At 37.8% G+C, this 17599-nt stretch overlaps 1 protein-coding gene across 4 annotated transcripts in view; it reads right to left on the bottom strand.

Moving 5' to 3' along the window:
- EPRS1 (glutamyl-prolyl-tRNA synthetase 1) overlaps positions 1-17585 on the bottom strand; it is a 39878-nt gene extending 22293 nt beyond the window's left edge. Inside the window, exons 1-12 of one of the 4 annotated variants that reach the window (XM_064509708.1) lie at positions 17411-17583; positions 14826-14910; positions 10099-10198; positions 7935-8091; positions 6610-6749; positions 5854-5948; positions 5158-5284; positions 4008-4200; positions 3474-3645; positions 2224-2457; positions 804-888; positions 418-477 (exon numbers count right to left, since the gene is read on the bottom strand). In XM_064509708.1, the coding sequence (XP_064365778.1) occupies positions 418-477; positions 804-888; positions 2224-2457; positions 3474-3645; positions 4008-4200; positions 5158-5284; positions 5854-5948; positions 6610-6749; positions 7935-8091; positions 10099-10198; positions 14826-14910; positions 17411-17456 (1494 nt within the window). In that variant the 5' untranslated portion in view covers positions 17457-17583. Of the gene's footprint in view, positions 1-417; positions 478-803; positions 889-2223; positions 2458-3473; positions 3646-4007; positions 4201-5157; positions 5285-5853; positions 5949-6609; positions 6750-7934; positions 8092-10098; positions 10199-14825; positions 14911-17410 lie in introns of all 4 variants that reach the window. The other 3 variants (XM_064509709.1, XM_064509711.1, XM_064509710.1) reach the window with 3 other exon arrangements.
- Positions 17586-17599: the final 14 nt, after the last annotated feature.

Genomic DNA, 17599 nt, shown 5'->3' on the forward strand with positions numbered 1-17599 from the left:
GCAAATATGACTGTGCTACGAAGCTGCAAAATGATAGCTTATGCTAGGTATGCTTACAGCACTGTAAGCTATATGCTAAGGTAAAAAGCATTAATAATACCTTCTTACAGATAGCTCGCAGCTTGAAAGCAGAAAAATGAAATGCAGTTTTCATATCAGATTTACAGCAAATATCATTACCTTTCCCCATACTATTAAGTAAAGCAAGTAAATATTGGTATAGGAGAATCAGTAGGATTAGTGCTAGTTCAAGTCAGAAAGGGGCAACATTCCATTTTCCTGAAAGTGTGCCAAATGATGCGACATATTGCCACTGCTACTTGTTGTGGTAAGCACTCCATGAACGCTGGATTCACTCACTACATATCCCAGAAAGGAGGATATTAAGGGTAGCATCAAATTAAAATAAGCACATACCTTTTTGTTAAAAGACCAAATTTTATCCCATTCCATATTCACCACAGATCGAGAGGAGCCCTGGAAAAAAAAAAAATATAAATAATCTAGTGATTAGATCCACTTAAATTAAGTCCTTTAAAGACTACACACCCTCTACTATAAGCATTCATCAAAACAGTTTAGAAAGGAATCTTCAGCTTGCAAAACATTTAAATAAGAAACCTGCCACCCCATTTTGCCAGGACCTGTTCATATGTGTTAATATTGTTGAAATCTTAAGCATGACAGCAGCAGGCCTTCAAAAGGGGAAACCTCAAAGTGACAAATACTTTAATTGAAACTTCATGTAAACTTGTTCCTAGCAAGTGAGACTCAAAGAATCAGAAAAAAAAAAAAAAATTCACCTGAGCAGCAATAAATTGTTTTAGCCCTTCGACTGTCATGCCTCTTCTCAGGACACCACGTACAGTGGGAAATCTTGGGTCATCCCTGGTAGAAAAGGAAGATTCATCAGTATTACACACTGAATTTACCTATTAGACAGACTGATCAAAAGCTTTAATAGTGGTGCCATAACAATGGCACAGCTTCACTTTATTTTGCTTGGATGAATTTAGAGATAGATGAGAAGAGCTAGCCTAACTGGAAAGGCTAAGCACTTATCCATCAAATATGTACGGTGCAGATTTCCTTCTGCTTCTCCCCTGGGAGGGAATCATCTCTCTGTGAAGTGGCTCTTTTCTACATCTATTCAATCTTAAGTCTCTATGAAGACCTGGCAACACATAAATTATGTGCCCACCACATTACTTCCTTTTCAATTGCACCTGAACCCCATTAAACAACTAGGTCTTGCTAGGGAAGAAACAAAAAAGATGAGTGATAACCCCAATATCATCTCTCAATGACATAAATGATAGAATTCTCTGGTTAATGTCTCTCACAAGAAATTGGAGAGCTGAATTTGAAATATAAAATATATGTTGGTAGGAATAGGAGTTACACCTTGCTGAGGTCCTAACAGGGAGGCTTATGAAGGGAGAGGTCATAGTAAGACCAGTTACACCAGCAGCAAAAAGAATTTTGGCTCTAGTAGCGTGGCTCCATGCTTATTAGAATCTAGGCTTCCAATACAATCAGATAAACAAAATGCTACAAACACTTGTCTGATTTACAATCAGCCATGAAGTTCTTCAGACTCCTGTACTAAGATGGGAGCACGCCCACCAGTATCCTCCCCTAGCTAGGTCATTGTGGGAAAGAACAAAGAAGGAGCCTTTCTAGGCTCTAAAGTACCTGCAGAAGTATGAACCCATTACACACACTCTCCAGGAAAATGCTTAAACTACCAGGCCAAGTACCCTCTGTCTTCTGCAGGTTAACGCACACAAAAAGAATGTAAGAACAGAAAGGTGGCGGAGGAAAGAAGGGGACTGAGAGGGAGGGAAGTACGACAGATTTGACTAGATGGATGGTTCCAGAAGTACCTCAACTCCTGTCCCCTTCTAGCATTATATAGGCATTTATTCCATGACTTTTAGAGTGGAAAGTATGTGAGTAGCCCTCGTAGCAAAAGCCAGAGCCCAGAGATAAGCTACCTCATGTTTATTACAGGACATGAGTATGTACATACAGAGTTACTGAATAGTAGACATATACGTTGTATGTTCACAAACCAGCTTGCCCACTGTAATTTGTGTTCTTCTACTGTTTAAATATTCATTCATGCTGTTTTGATGTTTAAACACAATCCAAAGCAGAGAATGATTGCATCAGTCATGAGTATCTTAAGGAACTATGCCAAACTACAACTGTGTAACATACCATCCATCTACAAGCCCTTCGTTGACAAACCATGTAAGTTTTCTTTTAGAGAGCACAGTGTTATTGAGGTTTAGCCGGCTGTACTCCCAGATATACGGCTTCCGTATGCCCAGTGCCTCGATTATCCAGTAGAATTGCTCATCTCTGTCATGGTATTCAGTAGTTCTCAATGCATGCGTGACACCTTCAATACTGTCGACAATGGGGCAGGCAAAGTCATATGTGGGGTAAACCCTGAGAATAAAGACCTTCGATTAGCAAGGCAGAAAAAAACACTTTCCTCATATTTACACCTTCAAAGCAACACTCCAAATATTTATAGTCTATGATTCTCAAGGCTTTCACATCAAGACTTAGTTGAAATAGCACATATACCACAGAGCTCATCCATAAAAAAATCCAGAGGAAAACACGTTTTTACAGCAAACACAAAGCCTTCAAAAAATTAATTGATCATAGCATTACCATTCAAAAATAAATTAAAAACCCTACACTACTACTCTTTTTTTTCCCAAAAATACAGAATGCTGTCTTCTAGTTCTCTCTGCTTCAGTATCAAAAAGAAGCAAATGGAAGCACAAGTTAGCCAAATACCGTGCAAATTTTTCATCTTTAAAAACAAACGTCTACCCACAGCCATCACTTTAGTATTATATAAACATTAAATCAATGTTTCCATGCTATCAAATCTACCAGAGCTGAGTTGTATGGCTGGAAATAGAAGCTTCAAATAAGCACTGAACCATAGCCTCCAGCAATTGGGTAGGCTTACTTCAATGCACATGTAGCAATTCTTCATTCTGCACAAAGGAAGCAGTTGCTGTGAAAAAGGAGGCTGCCAAGCAGGTAAGTAGCTCAAGGACATTTTGCAGCAATAATGTAAAATTGTCAAGGTTATGTTTAAGTTCCAACAGCTAGAGAGGACAGTTTTGTTACCTGAGATACAGCCATTAAGTGTTAATACACATTCTGACTTAAAGCTCTTCACTGACACACAATATATTTATGAACTAAAATTGAAGTAATATACATTGCTGACCATGATGGCTAATTTTCACCTTTTAAAAATCATTTACAGATGCTTCAGAAAGTTAAGGAACTCATTATATATTCTGACTGAAAAATGTTAGCAGGTTCCAAGTAGAAAAAGAAGTTAGTATACTAACGATTTGTAAATACCCTGAAAAGAAAAAAAGAAAAAAAAAAAAAAAAAAGGAAATCACAGGCCACACAAAAGGAAGTGAACATACTTGTAGGTGCTTCCAGTACGTGGGTGAGGCTGGTTTTTGCAGCGATAAAGAGTTGGATCCCTCATACATCCGTTGTTACTACTCATATCTATTTTTGCTCGTAGACAACAAGTTTGTCCATATTCTGTTCCCTTTTTCATTTCTTCCCACATTTGGAGATTCTTCTCAACACCTACGAACAATAAAAATAAATAATTTTTAATGGTATAATGAACTTGACTACAGAACCATGGTTTATTAATGCAACAACAAAGAGCAGTGTCACCTCCTCTTTAGACACTGGAATTCATATTTGCACATATTTCACATTCTGAATGTTTTAAAAATTGTAATGAATGATGACAGATTCATACATAGACAAGTACTACATCTGTCTAAATATACACTTATTTTTCTGAGCCTTGCAGAACAAAGTACTGAACACTTCCAGGATCCTACTAACACCTTAGAGATACACCTTTATTAATAAAAACCAAGTTTTTCTGCTAAATTAAAAAGATATGAAAGCATGAGGGGAACCATAAAGCATCTTACAGTTATTTCTGTGTTTAGATTCCATTCTTTGCTCACGCTCCACTTTCATTTGTTCTGCAGGAGTGTCATCCACATATGCCTTCCCTTCTTGAATAAGCTTCTCAGCATATTTCATTATTGTTTCAAAGTGATCTGAGGTATATGTAAATTGATCTGGTTTGATGTGAAGCATTGCAACATCTTCAAGAATAACCTGCAAAGTGTCAAAGTGTATACTGTAATATTCAGCTATGCAAATTTTCTTAAATCTCCATACTCTTTATGCCAGATCTGGTGTTTTAAATACTCCATTGTCCAGGAAGGATAAAAGCATAAGAATAACATGACATGCATGAAAGAAAACAGATGCACTTATCATGAATTTGCAGCCTATAATTATGTGAGATCAGACAGACAACTTCAAGAAAGAGGTTGGACGAGAAAAAGAGATGAAAGCTAAAGCAAACTACTTGTTACAGACTAATTAGTAAAAACATTAGGCAACTCAAAAAAAAAAAAAAAACACCCTCCCCTTTATTAATTCTTTGAATATGCCTTGTCATTAGGAGTAGTAGAAGTAGTACATAGTTCATAGACTCATAGAAAAAGGTCCGGAATGGACACTGAAAGCTCACTCAGCTTCAAACAAGATCAGCTGGGCTGAAGCCATTCCCAAAAGAGGATAATTGGTGAAAACTGGTTAGGCAAACACCGGAAGTTTTGAAAACCTCTTTTGCTAAACAATTTTAATATTTACTTCACATCACCTACTTCACATCACCTTCCACTTCATAGATGCTACAAATTGAGAAAGCTGCAGCAAGGAAATGTTTTTTTAAATGTTTTAAAAACACATCCAACTTAAGCACCTGAGATATTTCATGTTTTCTGTACAAATTTAAGTCAGTAGTATTTACAAAATGCAAACAACAGTGTATTCCAAGAGGCTTATATCTACATACCATAAAATAAACACTGGAGAAAGAAGAAATAAGCTACTAAAGGGTTTTAAGCTTTACTACAGTAAACAATGAAATTTCTTCCCAGCCTGGGTTTGTAAATGTAACACTGCTATCCTGCAAAGCAGATGACTGTGCAACAGCAGATCTGCATTCCATTTAACTTTGAATTATCTTATACAGTGAATGATTTCACTGTTCTGTTATCATACCTTCTCAAAGTCTTCTTTTTCTTTTTCTGGATTTGTGTCGTCAAACCTCATAATAAGTTTTCCTTTAAAGTTCACTTGGTAGTGCTGATTGAGCAGGGCAGCTTTTGCATGACCAATATGCAGGTATCTGAAAAGAAACAAAAGAAAAATATACACCAGCACTACTTCTGTTAGACTTTTTTTTTTTTTTTTTTTTTTTTTTTTTTTTTGAGGAAAAGCTTGGAATGGAAAGCATTAGCTAAACCAAACCAAAAATTAGGATATTTGTTGAAATACTCAGTATTTATGAAAGCAATTTATGTTTTTTCTACTACAATCTTAAGTATCTGTTAAAAATGTTTAAAGTCATAAATTAAAATGTCACTATGAATATAAAGATAGGACAGCAATTATTATCTGCAGTTTTACAGATTAACTGATTGTGGTGTTGATGTTTACTTCTGAGCAGCACCATGGTGCCTGCTGCCAACTCACCTCCCTGTTACAAGCTTAGGTAACACGCGGCAATGTGTCACAGACAAGCAAACATATAGCTCTGACACAGATGTGGAAAAAGCTGTAGATAATCTTTCAACTTCAAAGTCTTGCCTGATAAGGCAATTAACATCCTCACCAAAGCACCTTTTGTGTTCCAAGGAAAGAAAAAGAACAAAAACGAAAAAACCCCAATCTTTTTAAAGTATTTGTGTTTCTTACCCACTCGCTTCAGGAGGAAACCTCACAATGACCTTTCCCATCTCTGCACCAGGAAGTTCAACAAACTTGCCAACATCTGCTTTCTTTTCTGTTGCCTTAAATATTAAGAGACATAATAACAGATCACAATATTTGTATAACCAGATATAAAAATTCAGATACAAGCTTCTCTTCCAAGGTCTCCTTTCAGAACAGACAAGGAAAAAAGCTGCTATCCGAGGTCCCAAATTCATGCTTTCAGAACTTTCACATTACTCACAGCACATCAAAACAAGATTAATTCTGGAGCTTTAAGTTATTCTATCTTCAAATTTAATCTGGGACTGAAAACTCTCACCAAGTTGTTTAATTTATTAGATATAAAGAAAATAGTTGCTAGACAAGTTTTAATTATCTCATTGTCCTAAATCAGAACGAGATTAATAAGTCAGTCAACCAAAGACTGCTCTCTTTGCAGGTCTAGCAGTATCTCAAAATCCTTGTTAGAAAAAAGAATCAATGCAGCTAGAGAGCAGCACAGACTGAAAGTTGCCATTTTCACATGATTGAAGGGTTGGACTACACCACACATGCATTTCTGAAAATGAAATTACCCATTTTTCTTAAACAAGAGTTTACAAACATTTCATTTACTGTACAGCTGATTCCTTTTAATTCTCTAACTTAGAAAAAGCTATGAAAAAATAAAAAAGTGTCCCTTATAGTGCATTTACACAAATAAAGCCACCCTCTTCAGAGAATCCGAGTAAAGCTTACCATTTTGACCTTTGGTGCACCAGCAATCCACTTGGCTCCTACTGATTGAAAAGCACCCTGTGCCTCAAGAAAACCATACCACCGCTTTGCATGGACAGGAGCTTCATTTTGCTGTAACTGTTCTTGCCATATATTATTATCTGTTGGCAAATAAATTTTTCAAGCTATTAATTTATGAAAATAAAATTATTATCAAAAGCAATTTTTAAAACTAAGACAGACTATGATTTAAAAAAAAATTGCTTATTTTCTCTTTGCAAATAAGACATCTAGTTACGAGGACACATGAGGCATTTTAAAGAAAAAAAAAATCCCCAAACAAAACATACTGCATTCCTTTTTGCATTCACCAAAGGGGAAGAGGGAGGGGTGGGGAACATATGTTTTTTCTTTGTATCACCCATGTCAAAACTAATAATTTATTTCAACTAGAGGTATCCCACTAACATGTTTATATTCCATGTTTTCTAAACTCTACTGAAAGTGAAGCATGTTTTAATGCTACCCTTCATTTTTGAGGGTATGACCTGAGACAAGCGACACACTTCACTAGGAAGATTCTGATTGGGCAAAGGAAGAAAACTGAAGGAAATACACTCCTTTCTGATTTCTACGCTAAGAGCTACAACTTTGAAAAAATACTGAGCGATGTTAGCCTTTAGTGCGTGTGTGTGTGCGTGCTTCTGTGCGTGTGCATGTATTTTTTATTTCACTAGGAATTTAGTCACAGTTGAGTGATAGGTGCATGTCTAAAATTGTTAGATGTCAATCTAACAGAATTTAAAAAACAAACCCAAAGCTTGCTTTATCTTATACCCTTCGAAGGTTAACATATACCTCTTCTAATAACCCAAAATAAAAACCAAAGAAATATATTCTCCTACTAATATAATGAAATCAGAAAGTCTGTGTATATAATTTTACTTTATATTACAAAGTAATTTAATTGATAAATCCAAAATTTCAGGCCAAGGCAAATTTTCCTATTTAGGAAAAATAAAAAGACATTGTTATAGTTTTAAAAAAGTTAAATAAGCTACAGGTTTTATTTAAAAGTTTTACTGAGTAAGAAATCTTTTACATCGATCCATCTATAATTACATCCGATGAAATTCCACATTAAAACTACAGGATTAAAAAAAAATAGAATACCTAAACAATACTGTTCCCATCACTGGTGATGCACAGACCAAAGTAGTATGCAAAGCAGCATACAGTCTGGCATATAGCTGAGATTTGCCACTAGCAGCCGCAAAAAAAGGAAATATGAGAACTCTCATCTACTACGATAGCAAACCAGTGAAAATGAGAACACCTGCTGATACCTTTTAGTACAGCCCAGACACACAAATCTGCAAGACTCAGAGAGTTTCCAACCAAGTAGGTTCTCAGAGACAGACAGTGGTTGAGCTCTTGGACTGCTGAAAGAAACAAGCTTGCAGTAGATAACTTCGAAGCACTGAATTCCAGCCAATGGTCAATCTAGTTGTAAGAGACAAAACAGTCAAAGTTAGCAAAGGTATGAGAAAGAAATTTGTCAAAAAATCAGAGGTGATATACAATGAATTAATAGTTGAACAGAAAATATCAACTGGAGCATAAGCGTTAAATATATTGGACAACAAATCACAATATACGTTCAAAGAACCTTCAAAATAAAATACACTGAAACATTCATCCAGAACTATATTAAGTGATTAAATCCAATTTCTTCCTTCAGCATGTATACAAATTGCTGAAACTATACTGACTTTACTGATGCTATTCCCATTAGTGGAAAAAAACAGCAATTCTTAGGTACTTATTTATCACACACATGGTATATAATAACTGACATCATCCTTCAATAATTTAGATACCACATGGATATCTCATTTGATCTACCTGGTATTGCTACTGGATTAGTATGCCATATCCCCTTGCTCCCTATCTACTCTACCTCATCTTCTTCTTGCTTTGAAGAATCAATCCCCCCCACACATCCCCCTCATTTCCCTTTCCCCACCCCTGCAAAACGATCTTCTCCTATAAAAGGAAATACATCTTGGTGCATAAAATAGAGAGTTAAGAATCAGACTTATGGTTGATACTTGGCTTCCTATAAACTAAATCTCTCAAATCTGCAAGAGTCTGTAAGTATCTCTTACAGTCTTCTGTCTCTATTTCATGTGCAAGTATTCTGTAAACTGCACTAGGAATCCTTCCAATATTCAAGCCAACGTGGCAAGCACAGATGTAATTATACTGCTGTAGAATTCAGTGCAGTCATTTGCAGCTATGTTCCAAAATATTTCCACTGCAAATGCAGCTGTCACTGTACTTCTCGAAGTGCAACTTTATTTTTGAAACATGCAAAAGTGAAAATAAGTATTTTATCAGAATTACTGATCTTGAAAGCCTGCTTGCTGAGGTCTCAGGACTTAACTTTAGATTTTCTGACCAAGAATACTCTAATAGCCACAGACATCCCACTTTTTAAATGCTATATAAGCAATGTATAAGGCAACACTTCTCTTGAGACCGACTATGAGTGCTGAGGACTGACTTCTACTAGTTTAAAGTAAAGTTTTAGAGAGCAGCTAATTGAATCAAGTCTGTCAGTTCCCTCCCCAAATTTCAGAGGAAATAAATTCAAATTCATCTTCAAGTTTCAGGCAGCAATTTAAAATTCAACATATGGCTACTCTGAGCTGGACTCAGGAAGAACTCCCTCTTATTTCAAAGCATATCCAATATTTGTAACAACATTTTTGTAGTTTGTATAAGCAAGGATAACCAGAAAAGCTTTCTCTTTGGCATACAAATTTTAGTGCCTTCATAGCACCATTAGGGAAGTATTAAGGGATACATGACTTTGTGTGAGGGAACCTAACATCAGTTTGGCAGTCTTGCTGGATTCCAGTCTTGCTGGATACCCAAACCAGAAGGCAAGTAGCTTGGGTCTCAAGCACTGAATGAAATCATGGTCAGGATTTGCCCATCATATAGACCAAAAACTAATTCAGTATTTGAAGTACGTATTCACAAGTTACAGGAGGATATTTTGTCATTAACTTAAGCATTACTTTCTAATGGAAAGTAACTGCATGTAGTGCCTTACGGTGGTACTGAGGACACTGAGGTATTACATGGTAGTAAGTGAGGGCATCACAGCTGAAGAAAGTGAAAAGAGAGAACAGCAGACATCTCCTTCCAACATGAATTACCCTGTGATATTAGTGATTTGTCAAGTTAGGAGTAGCTGTTGAGCGTGGGGAAGGATAACCCTAAGTTCAGATTTATGAGTCTCCAGAGAAGGAACAAGCTTAAGAGGGGAGAAAATAAAAAAGAAAAATCAGCATCCCAAATAATTGGACCCTCAACCTAATAATAACATGCAAAACAACAGACAAATTCCTCAAACAAAGACACTTTGACCACTGGCCAAAAGAAGGGAGAAAAAGACAAAGGTGAGGGGAAAAAAAAAAAAAAAGCAGGATTACTTCTCACCTCAGTGTGTTCCAAGAGATTCGAACCGTACAACCCAGCAGAACTTGCAACTCTAGCCAGATAACGAGCTATAGAATTCACATCGGTAAATGCAACATGGCTAGAGAAAGAAAGAGGTAAGATAAAGGTATATTACCATACTACTTCCAGTCCAATTTTAACTGTACACACATAGTTGAAAAAAGTGTAAAGCTAATGAAAAACCATTTCTGAGTGAGCCAACAGGAGGAAAAAAAAAAGGCAATCTTTGTTTTTACATCTGGTAACAATAAGCTTTTAAATATTAAACACTTTTTCTTTAAACAGACAGAAATGAAGGGTAATAAAACTTTGACTGTTCCTTCAAAGTTAAAACTCCCCTTTCTCCACATCTGAGAGAATGCATAAGTATAACTTGAGCTATATACATTTTCCAGAGTGTAAGGAGCTCACTTGACATTTTCTTTTCTTCTTGTACCAAAGGATGACTTTGAAGAGGATTCCTAGAGAATCTGCAGAGGTGTCTATCCTGGCTCTAAGTCAGAGGGAAAAAAAATTTGTATGTTTGCTATTTACTTTTCACAATTCACACTTTATAAAGACTGTCCCCTGTTAAACAGACGTGGCTGCCTGTATGTTTATTTTTACCCAGTCTTCTCCTCAGACAGAAGACTAATTTGTCCAAACATGGTAATCTAATGGCACTACCTAAGGTAAAGTGTATATATGCAACATTACAATAGCAGTCAAAGATCTTAAAGCACCCAGTACCATGTATGCACAAACACAGCCCCCTACCCATAACACTTCCTATGCCTTTTTTCCTCATTTAAGCTGTAAAATGAGTTGTCCACAGTTAAGTTTGCATCTCTGCTAAAAATCACATGGCAGTTTTTCTGATTCCAGTTAAATAAAGACTTGCTTTCCCCATTCAGCTGTTCAGAATTCTCACTTTACCTGTGTTTTAATCTTTCTTTTCCACCTCGCATACAGTATTACCAAAAGCTGCATACTGTGAGAAGTCTAGCTTCAAAACCATTTAAGGTAGATCATTACTATTTACTAAAGAGCTTTGGAAGAAAGAAGCATCACAATCTTTAATTCTGCAGATAATTGTTATCTCCACAATCTTGCATAGGGGGAGCTTTCAAACTTAAAGCTCCAATTTCTTCTAAACAAGCATCAACATCAATAAAAAGAGCTAAGTGTTCTATTCCACTCAATTTAATGGACTGAGCATTACAGTGGAATTCGTCCAGACAAGGTTTCATTTCTGTCTTTGCCACTGTTTTGCTGAACAACCTCAAGCAAGTAATTTTCATCCTTGTGCACCTATCGTGTCCTTTATAAAATGAAAAAAAAATTCAAAAAACCTTGCAAAGATCAATGAAAGTCCTGGAAAAGATATAAAAGCCTTCTTGATATATGAACCACTATAATGATTCCCATTTTTAGCATAAATGGATTAGCCAGTCTCATTAGGTTAACTGTATTAAAATTTACAAGATCATAGTTCATTTCTGCTTTTTTCTTTTTTCTCTTCTTCTAACTTTCCAAGCTTCTAGGCTCCAGTATACAGAAGATCCTTACATTATTATTAAAAACAAAAGCTAATCAGGGGTCAACATATACAAAGTATGTTCTGTTATAACTCCACACTGCTATCACATCTTAATAAATCTTTTCCAGACTGAGAACAATAGAACACTTCACCAGTAAATAAGTGTGTGAAATGTGTTTTTATTGTTTTCACTAGTTCATACTAAAGGAAATGCACTTGGTCACTCAAGCAAAACTGAATAAATATGAGAAAGATACGTGTTATTCTGAGAAAAACTTTACCCGTGTCTAGAAAGTAGTTTATCTTCTTTGGGGAAAAAGCTTCCTGTTCAGCCCAAATATACCACTACTTAGCTTCCTTTCTCTGAAAAGGGTACAACACATTAAGGATGCTCTTTGCAGTTAGTGACTGCTAACTCCAGAAGCAAGTATAAGCAAAGAAATAATTACGTTTCTATAGATAATGATGTGAACTGCTACATACTAAAATTCTTTGCATTTATGGGCCAAATATTCAATCAGATGGCAAGGCAAGATAGAAGAAAAATAACAATATATAAGACAAGACAAAACACAGAGGATCTCTGATTGTAATAAATCACTATTTGAGTTCGTTTGTACAAAGCATTGCAGAATGGTTCTCTGCAGAGGTCAAATATATCTGCCTCTCTCAAAGAGCACCACTACTCTGAAGCATGCACATATTCACAACAAAATGGAAAAGCTGTACTGCAGTTTGTTACCTGATGAGATGCAGGTGTATTAAAACATTCTATAAAGCCATGAATATTTAGTTTGTTTGCTTTAGAGCTATTGCCACATGAAGTTTTGAAGCTAAGGTTTCAAAAATGAGCCTTAAAATACAACTCAGCACCTCAAATTAGTGAGGAGCTTTTCAGCTAGTTAGATGTTTAACTGCACTTCAAAGCATTACTTTAAAAAGATCAAATAAAATGTTCTCTCTTATTCAAGTCATGTCATTGAAACTAATGGTTTCCTGAAAATCACAGTCTAGGATACTCCAAGTGAATTTCAAGTCATGCCAAAGTAAGATAGCTTCAGCAGAATTCATGCCATAAGGTCCATTTACCAAAAGCATTAGTTGAGATATCAGTTCAGCTGATGCTTCTCAAGTTACTAATACAATTGTAAGAGACTTTAAAATAGAAAAATCAATTTGTACAATCATTGTACAAGCAGACAAAAGAAGATTAATGCATTATTGAGGGATGAAATAACTTCTTAAACATAATCTGAGACCAGGGTTGCGATGATACAAACACACAAAACCCCCCATCAGATGGAATCATGATTCTAGATCTTCTCCACTTGGGACTGAAGTGCAAGTGTTTTACATTTTTGACCATGTCTATCACAGCTAAAATAAGCGTTGTTGCAATGCAGTCGTAATAAGGCATGTTAATATAAAATTATTTAATACAATACAATAAAAGAGCAGATTATTTCAAAGCTGACTACATGAATTTGTATTATCCCAAGATCATTTCCATGAGTTACACAAGGAGTATGTTCACACACGTCTATCAGTATACACAGACATATACATACATACACACTACCTAAACTGAGAAAGAAATGTTAAATCAAAACCTGACTAAGACTACTTAAGTGGAAAACTCACTCATGAAAGTGCAAAGAAGCATCCAATTAAGGTATTTTATATATGTTAAATCTCCCCATGTGCATAACATGCACTGAAAATTACCAGTGCTGTACAAACTAAATCCGAAAACAACCTGACACATTTATCTTGCTTCAATTGTAATTCAGAACCACAAACTCAGTACCATCAGCAGACACAGCAAAAGACAACATACAAGATCAGAGACTGCAGTAAGAACAGGACTCATATCTGAGTCCAAGACTAACATTTTAAGCAGAAAACAACTTTTTTCAACCAATATAATCGTTATGATTGAAGACTGTGAATCATCCCTGGTGCTTTGATCTCTTGCAGATATATGTATGCGGGGACAGGCTCGCTCTCTAAGGTCACGAGAGAGTGGAAAAGCTCAATCAGCATTAATTTATGAATATCATATCAGGATCCCCATGACACTGCATAAAAATATTGTGTTATTTTTACAATCATTCTACACCTCTGCAGGAATACCAATTTATGTTGCGTGAGTGACTAACAGCTACTAGAGTGGCTCACAAAACGCAAGTTTGTTAGTGAGTGAGTGAACAGCTCCATCTACTTAACACTACTTACAGAACACACACAGAACTTTTCCCCCCTCTTTTTTCCCCAAACACAATCAGGTACTTGATTACAATATATAACTCTGAACTCACCAGTGTTAAAATGATTTCAGTTATGACTGTGATGTTCATGGCCAAAGTGTGTCCCTTACTAGAGATCCTAGACATCAGAGATTTCCACTGATTTGACTGATGCTTCAATGGGATTTAAGGTATCAGGAAATCTTCTCTTAATATGTCTGGATATCTTAAATGATACAGAATCTAAGACAACAATACAGCTTCCTCAAAACTAATAGAATCAGTGCCATATTTCTGCTATGCATATGAACCTACTCAGATCAAGATGTATACAAAAAACCCTCACACCCCAAACTTGAAAATATTTATTCCAATGCTAGCCCATTTTTAGTAGAGCAAAACATTGCTTTCTACAAAATTTTGTGCACTTCTTTCCAGAGGATGCAGATGGATATAGAGCATAGCAGGATGGAGTTTACTGGTACTTTTTTGAAATCACAGTGTGCCTTCACATCTTTTATGCAGCAGCCAGCCCAAAACAGTGCTTCACAAACATTTTAAAGTCATTCTATCACACATGTATAAGTCTGAGCAATCATGCAAACCTGAACACAGTCTTGTTTAATATAAAATGACTTTCCTTTTGATAATCCACAGCGCATGGAAAAGGAAATAACTAGACAAAGTGACTGGTACTACATAAGCGACTAGAGTAGGCAGATATAAATGCGTGCAAATAAGAATACCATAGCTCTTTCCATGAAAATGAAGTATACATTGTAAATGTACACTATGCTACAAAGACACAACAGTAACTCAGTGATGAATAAAATCATATTCTTCTCTTCCTCCTTCCTAAAAAGGTTACTGTCAATGTTATAGCCATGTGATTTTTAAAACTGCTGACCCAAAGCTAAAAGGAGAGATGCAAAGTCACTTACTCAGATACACGGAGTATGGTTTCTTTGCCTTCTTCCACCAAAATTTTGACATCATTCTTCACATGCTCCACCGTCAACAGAGCTCCTTTAAAAAACGAGAGAGAAAGATACTGATTTTTCTTCCAAGAAAGATGTATTCCATACTAGCAACAAAACAAATACATTTTTTAATCAAACAGTACAAGGCATCCTACCTGGCTCCTTCAAATGAGACTACCCAGGAAAGAAATCAATGTTCAATCTTATATGCAGGAGACTTCTTATTCTTGGCAATCGTTATGATCATCTTAAATTGATAATGCCTAGCATACAGCAATCTCCATTGAACCCTGCAAGTGTCAGCAATAACAAATTTTGCTTCCAAAGGGTACTGTAAAAATTAATCCTATCCTCCAACATATTAAGAGAACAGACTCAAAATGCTTTATTTGGACAGTGTAGTAATGTACTCCATCACAGACCTGAAATATGCATCAAGAGAGGTCAGTTACTGAATTCCTCAGTATTTTCTGAGCAAGGAGGAGGCTACTTCTTAACCAGATGTAATATTTATTAAAAATATTAGCCATCCAGATGAAGAAACCCATGAAAAAGTATAGTAAGCTTATATAGGGTTTTCAGAGCAGTTCATTTTTGACAGTAAAGGACAGCCTCTACAAATGGAAGAATTATTGAAGCTTTTAGGCTGCATCAGCAAATGGAAAAGAGCTCTGCCCATATTCAAAGTGGCCTGATGCAAGCCTGCTCTGATCCTGATGCTCTACAGCATGACACATTAGCTCAAGTAAAGCACTGAGCCAACCTGGCTGTATTATTTCTGGATTGGCTCTGATCCAGGTCCAGCCAGCTGAGCATAACCAAAGAAGCAGGGCATAAGAAGAAGAGCTTTGCTCAGAAGCACGTACAAAGACAGAAAGCTTTTGCATGGGCCTATATTATTTAAATGAAACTAGCTAAAGGACTATACTCTAGATGGTGACAGGCAACTAACCTGTTACAGTTTTCATAGCATGCACTGCACTGTATTAAATCATTTTAAGAACAACATATGGACTACTCAAGGCAGATAATGTTATTAAGCTATTAATACACTGGCCTAAATACAAAGTATTAGAGCTAGGAATTCCCTAGCTGTTACCGCTATTCAGCTACAAGCCCTTCTTATGACAGTAGGCTTATGACAACAGTAAATCAATGTTCTTCTTCCCATCCCTCAGTCATCTATCTGTCAAAGTCAGGATGACATAGCTTACGCAGTATGTTTGTATGACATGCAAGTATTTTAATTAAGGGATGGAAACGCTTTGAAAATAACACACATTGTGTGCACCAAACTACGTAATTAATACTAGTGACATCAACAGCTACTACTCTTTTCCCTGGGCACAGAAACAATGAACATATGATGGAGGAATGAGTAGGATAAGTGTGCTTGCCTTACTAATACAAATGTTTGCAGAAGTGTTCTTTTGTAATCCTTAATATTTCTGACATAATTAAATAATCTTCTATACGGTCTCTCTAGTCCCACCAACCATCCAAAAGAAAAAAAAAAAAAAAGTCCTCCAAAGCCCCTAAATCTATGTTAACCGTAGTTTATGTTGTATAGTATCTTCTCTAGTGAATCAGTAGAAACAAGTATTAGGGGAAAACTCATTTAAAACTTACATGTTATTATACCTTAAATCAGTAGTCATGCAAATTGTACTCAATTGTGAAAAAGCAATCAATAAACTAAGATGAAGAAGAATGGAAAGAAAACCTGTTTTCCAGTAGCTGTAATAAAATGAAGAAATGGTATGGAATAAGTAAGTATAGAAGGCTGTTTCCAGATGACAAAAAATGCAACAAAGAAGGCTCTCACGTTTTTAAAGGCAAAACAATGTAAAAAGACAGCGAGCAACTGAAAAAGCAAAATTTGCCGTGCAACTTTGAACAAGCTCCCCGGACGAGCTGAATTTCAGCAGCAGCTTAGAGCTGACAACTGCACGTTATCAGCAAAGAGGCACAGCTTGCAAGGCAACAATCTGAACTAAGGCTGCCTTGAAAACTGAGGCTCAACGTGCTAAGTCACTCAAGGGTCTACCCATGACTCAGTCTCTTTAGCGTGAGTTACCCGGACCGTCGGCAGCATCCCAGTCACGCATCACAGCGACCTGCCGGGGACCGGCCACCCGGAAGGCGGCGGGGCCGGCCCAGCCCCGCCGCCGCAGCCCGGCGTCGGCCCGCTGAGGCAGCAGCCGCTGCGGCGCCGGGCGCACGGCCCCGGCCGCCCAGGACCCCCGGGCTGCCGCCTCCCCAGCTGCACCCCCGCCGCGGCCCCCCCTCGCCGCGACGTGTCCCCGCCGCCCCGGCCGTGCCTACCCGCCGGGGATCGACCGTCCGCCGGCGGGGGCTGGCCCGGCGCCCCCCGCCCCGGGGCCGCAGCCGGGCCCGGACGGGCGGCGACCGGCCGCAGGGAGACGGGGGAGCCGCCGCCGCATCGGCGCCAACGGCCGCATGATGCAACACGGCTGCCACGCGGGGCGAGGCCGAGGCCGAGGCCCCCCGAGACCCGGGGGAGCGGCGGACCCGCCCGCACCTACCGAGCGGGGGGTTCCCCGCGTTCACGGTGAGGCTCAGCGCCGCCATCCCGCCACCGCCACTACTGCCACTGCCGCCGCTGGGCCGGAGCGAGGGAGAGGAGGGGGCGGGGCGCGCGGCGCCGCCAGCTCACGAGGTCCAGCCCGGCCCGCCCTTTCCCTGTCGCCACGGGGCGGGGGAAGGGGAAAGGC

This window comes from Dromaius novaehollandiae, chromosome 3, assembly GCF_036370855.1.
Source record: "Dromaius novaehollandiae isolate bDroNov1 chromosome 3, bDroNov1.hap1, whole genome shotgun sequence".
NCBI classification, from domain to species: Eukaryota; Metazoa; Chordata; class Aves; order Casuariiformes; family Dromaiidae; genus Dromaius; species Dromaius novaehollandiae.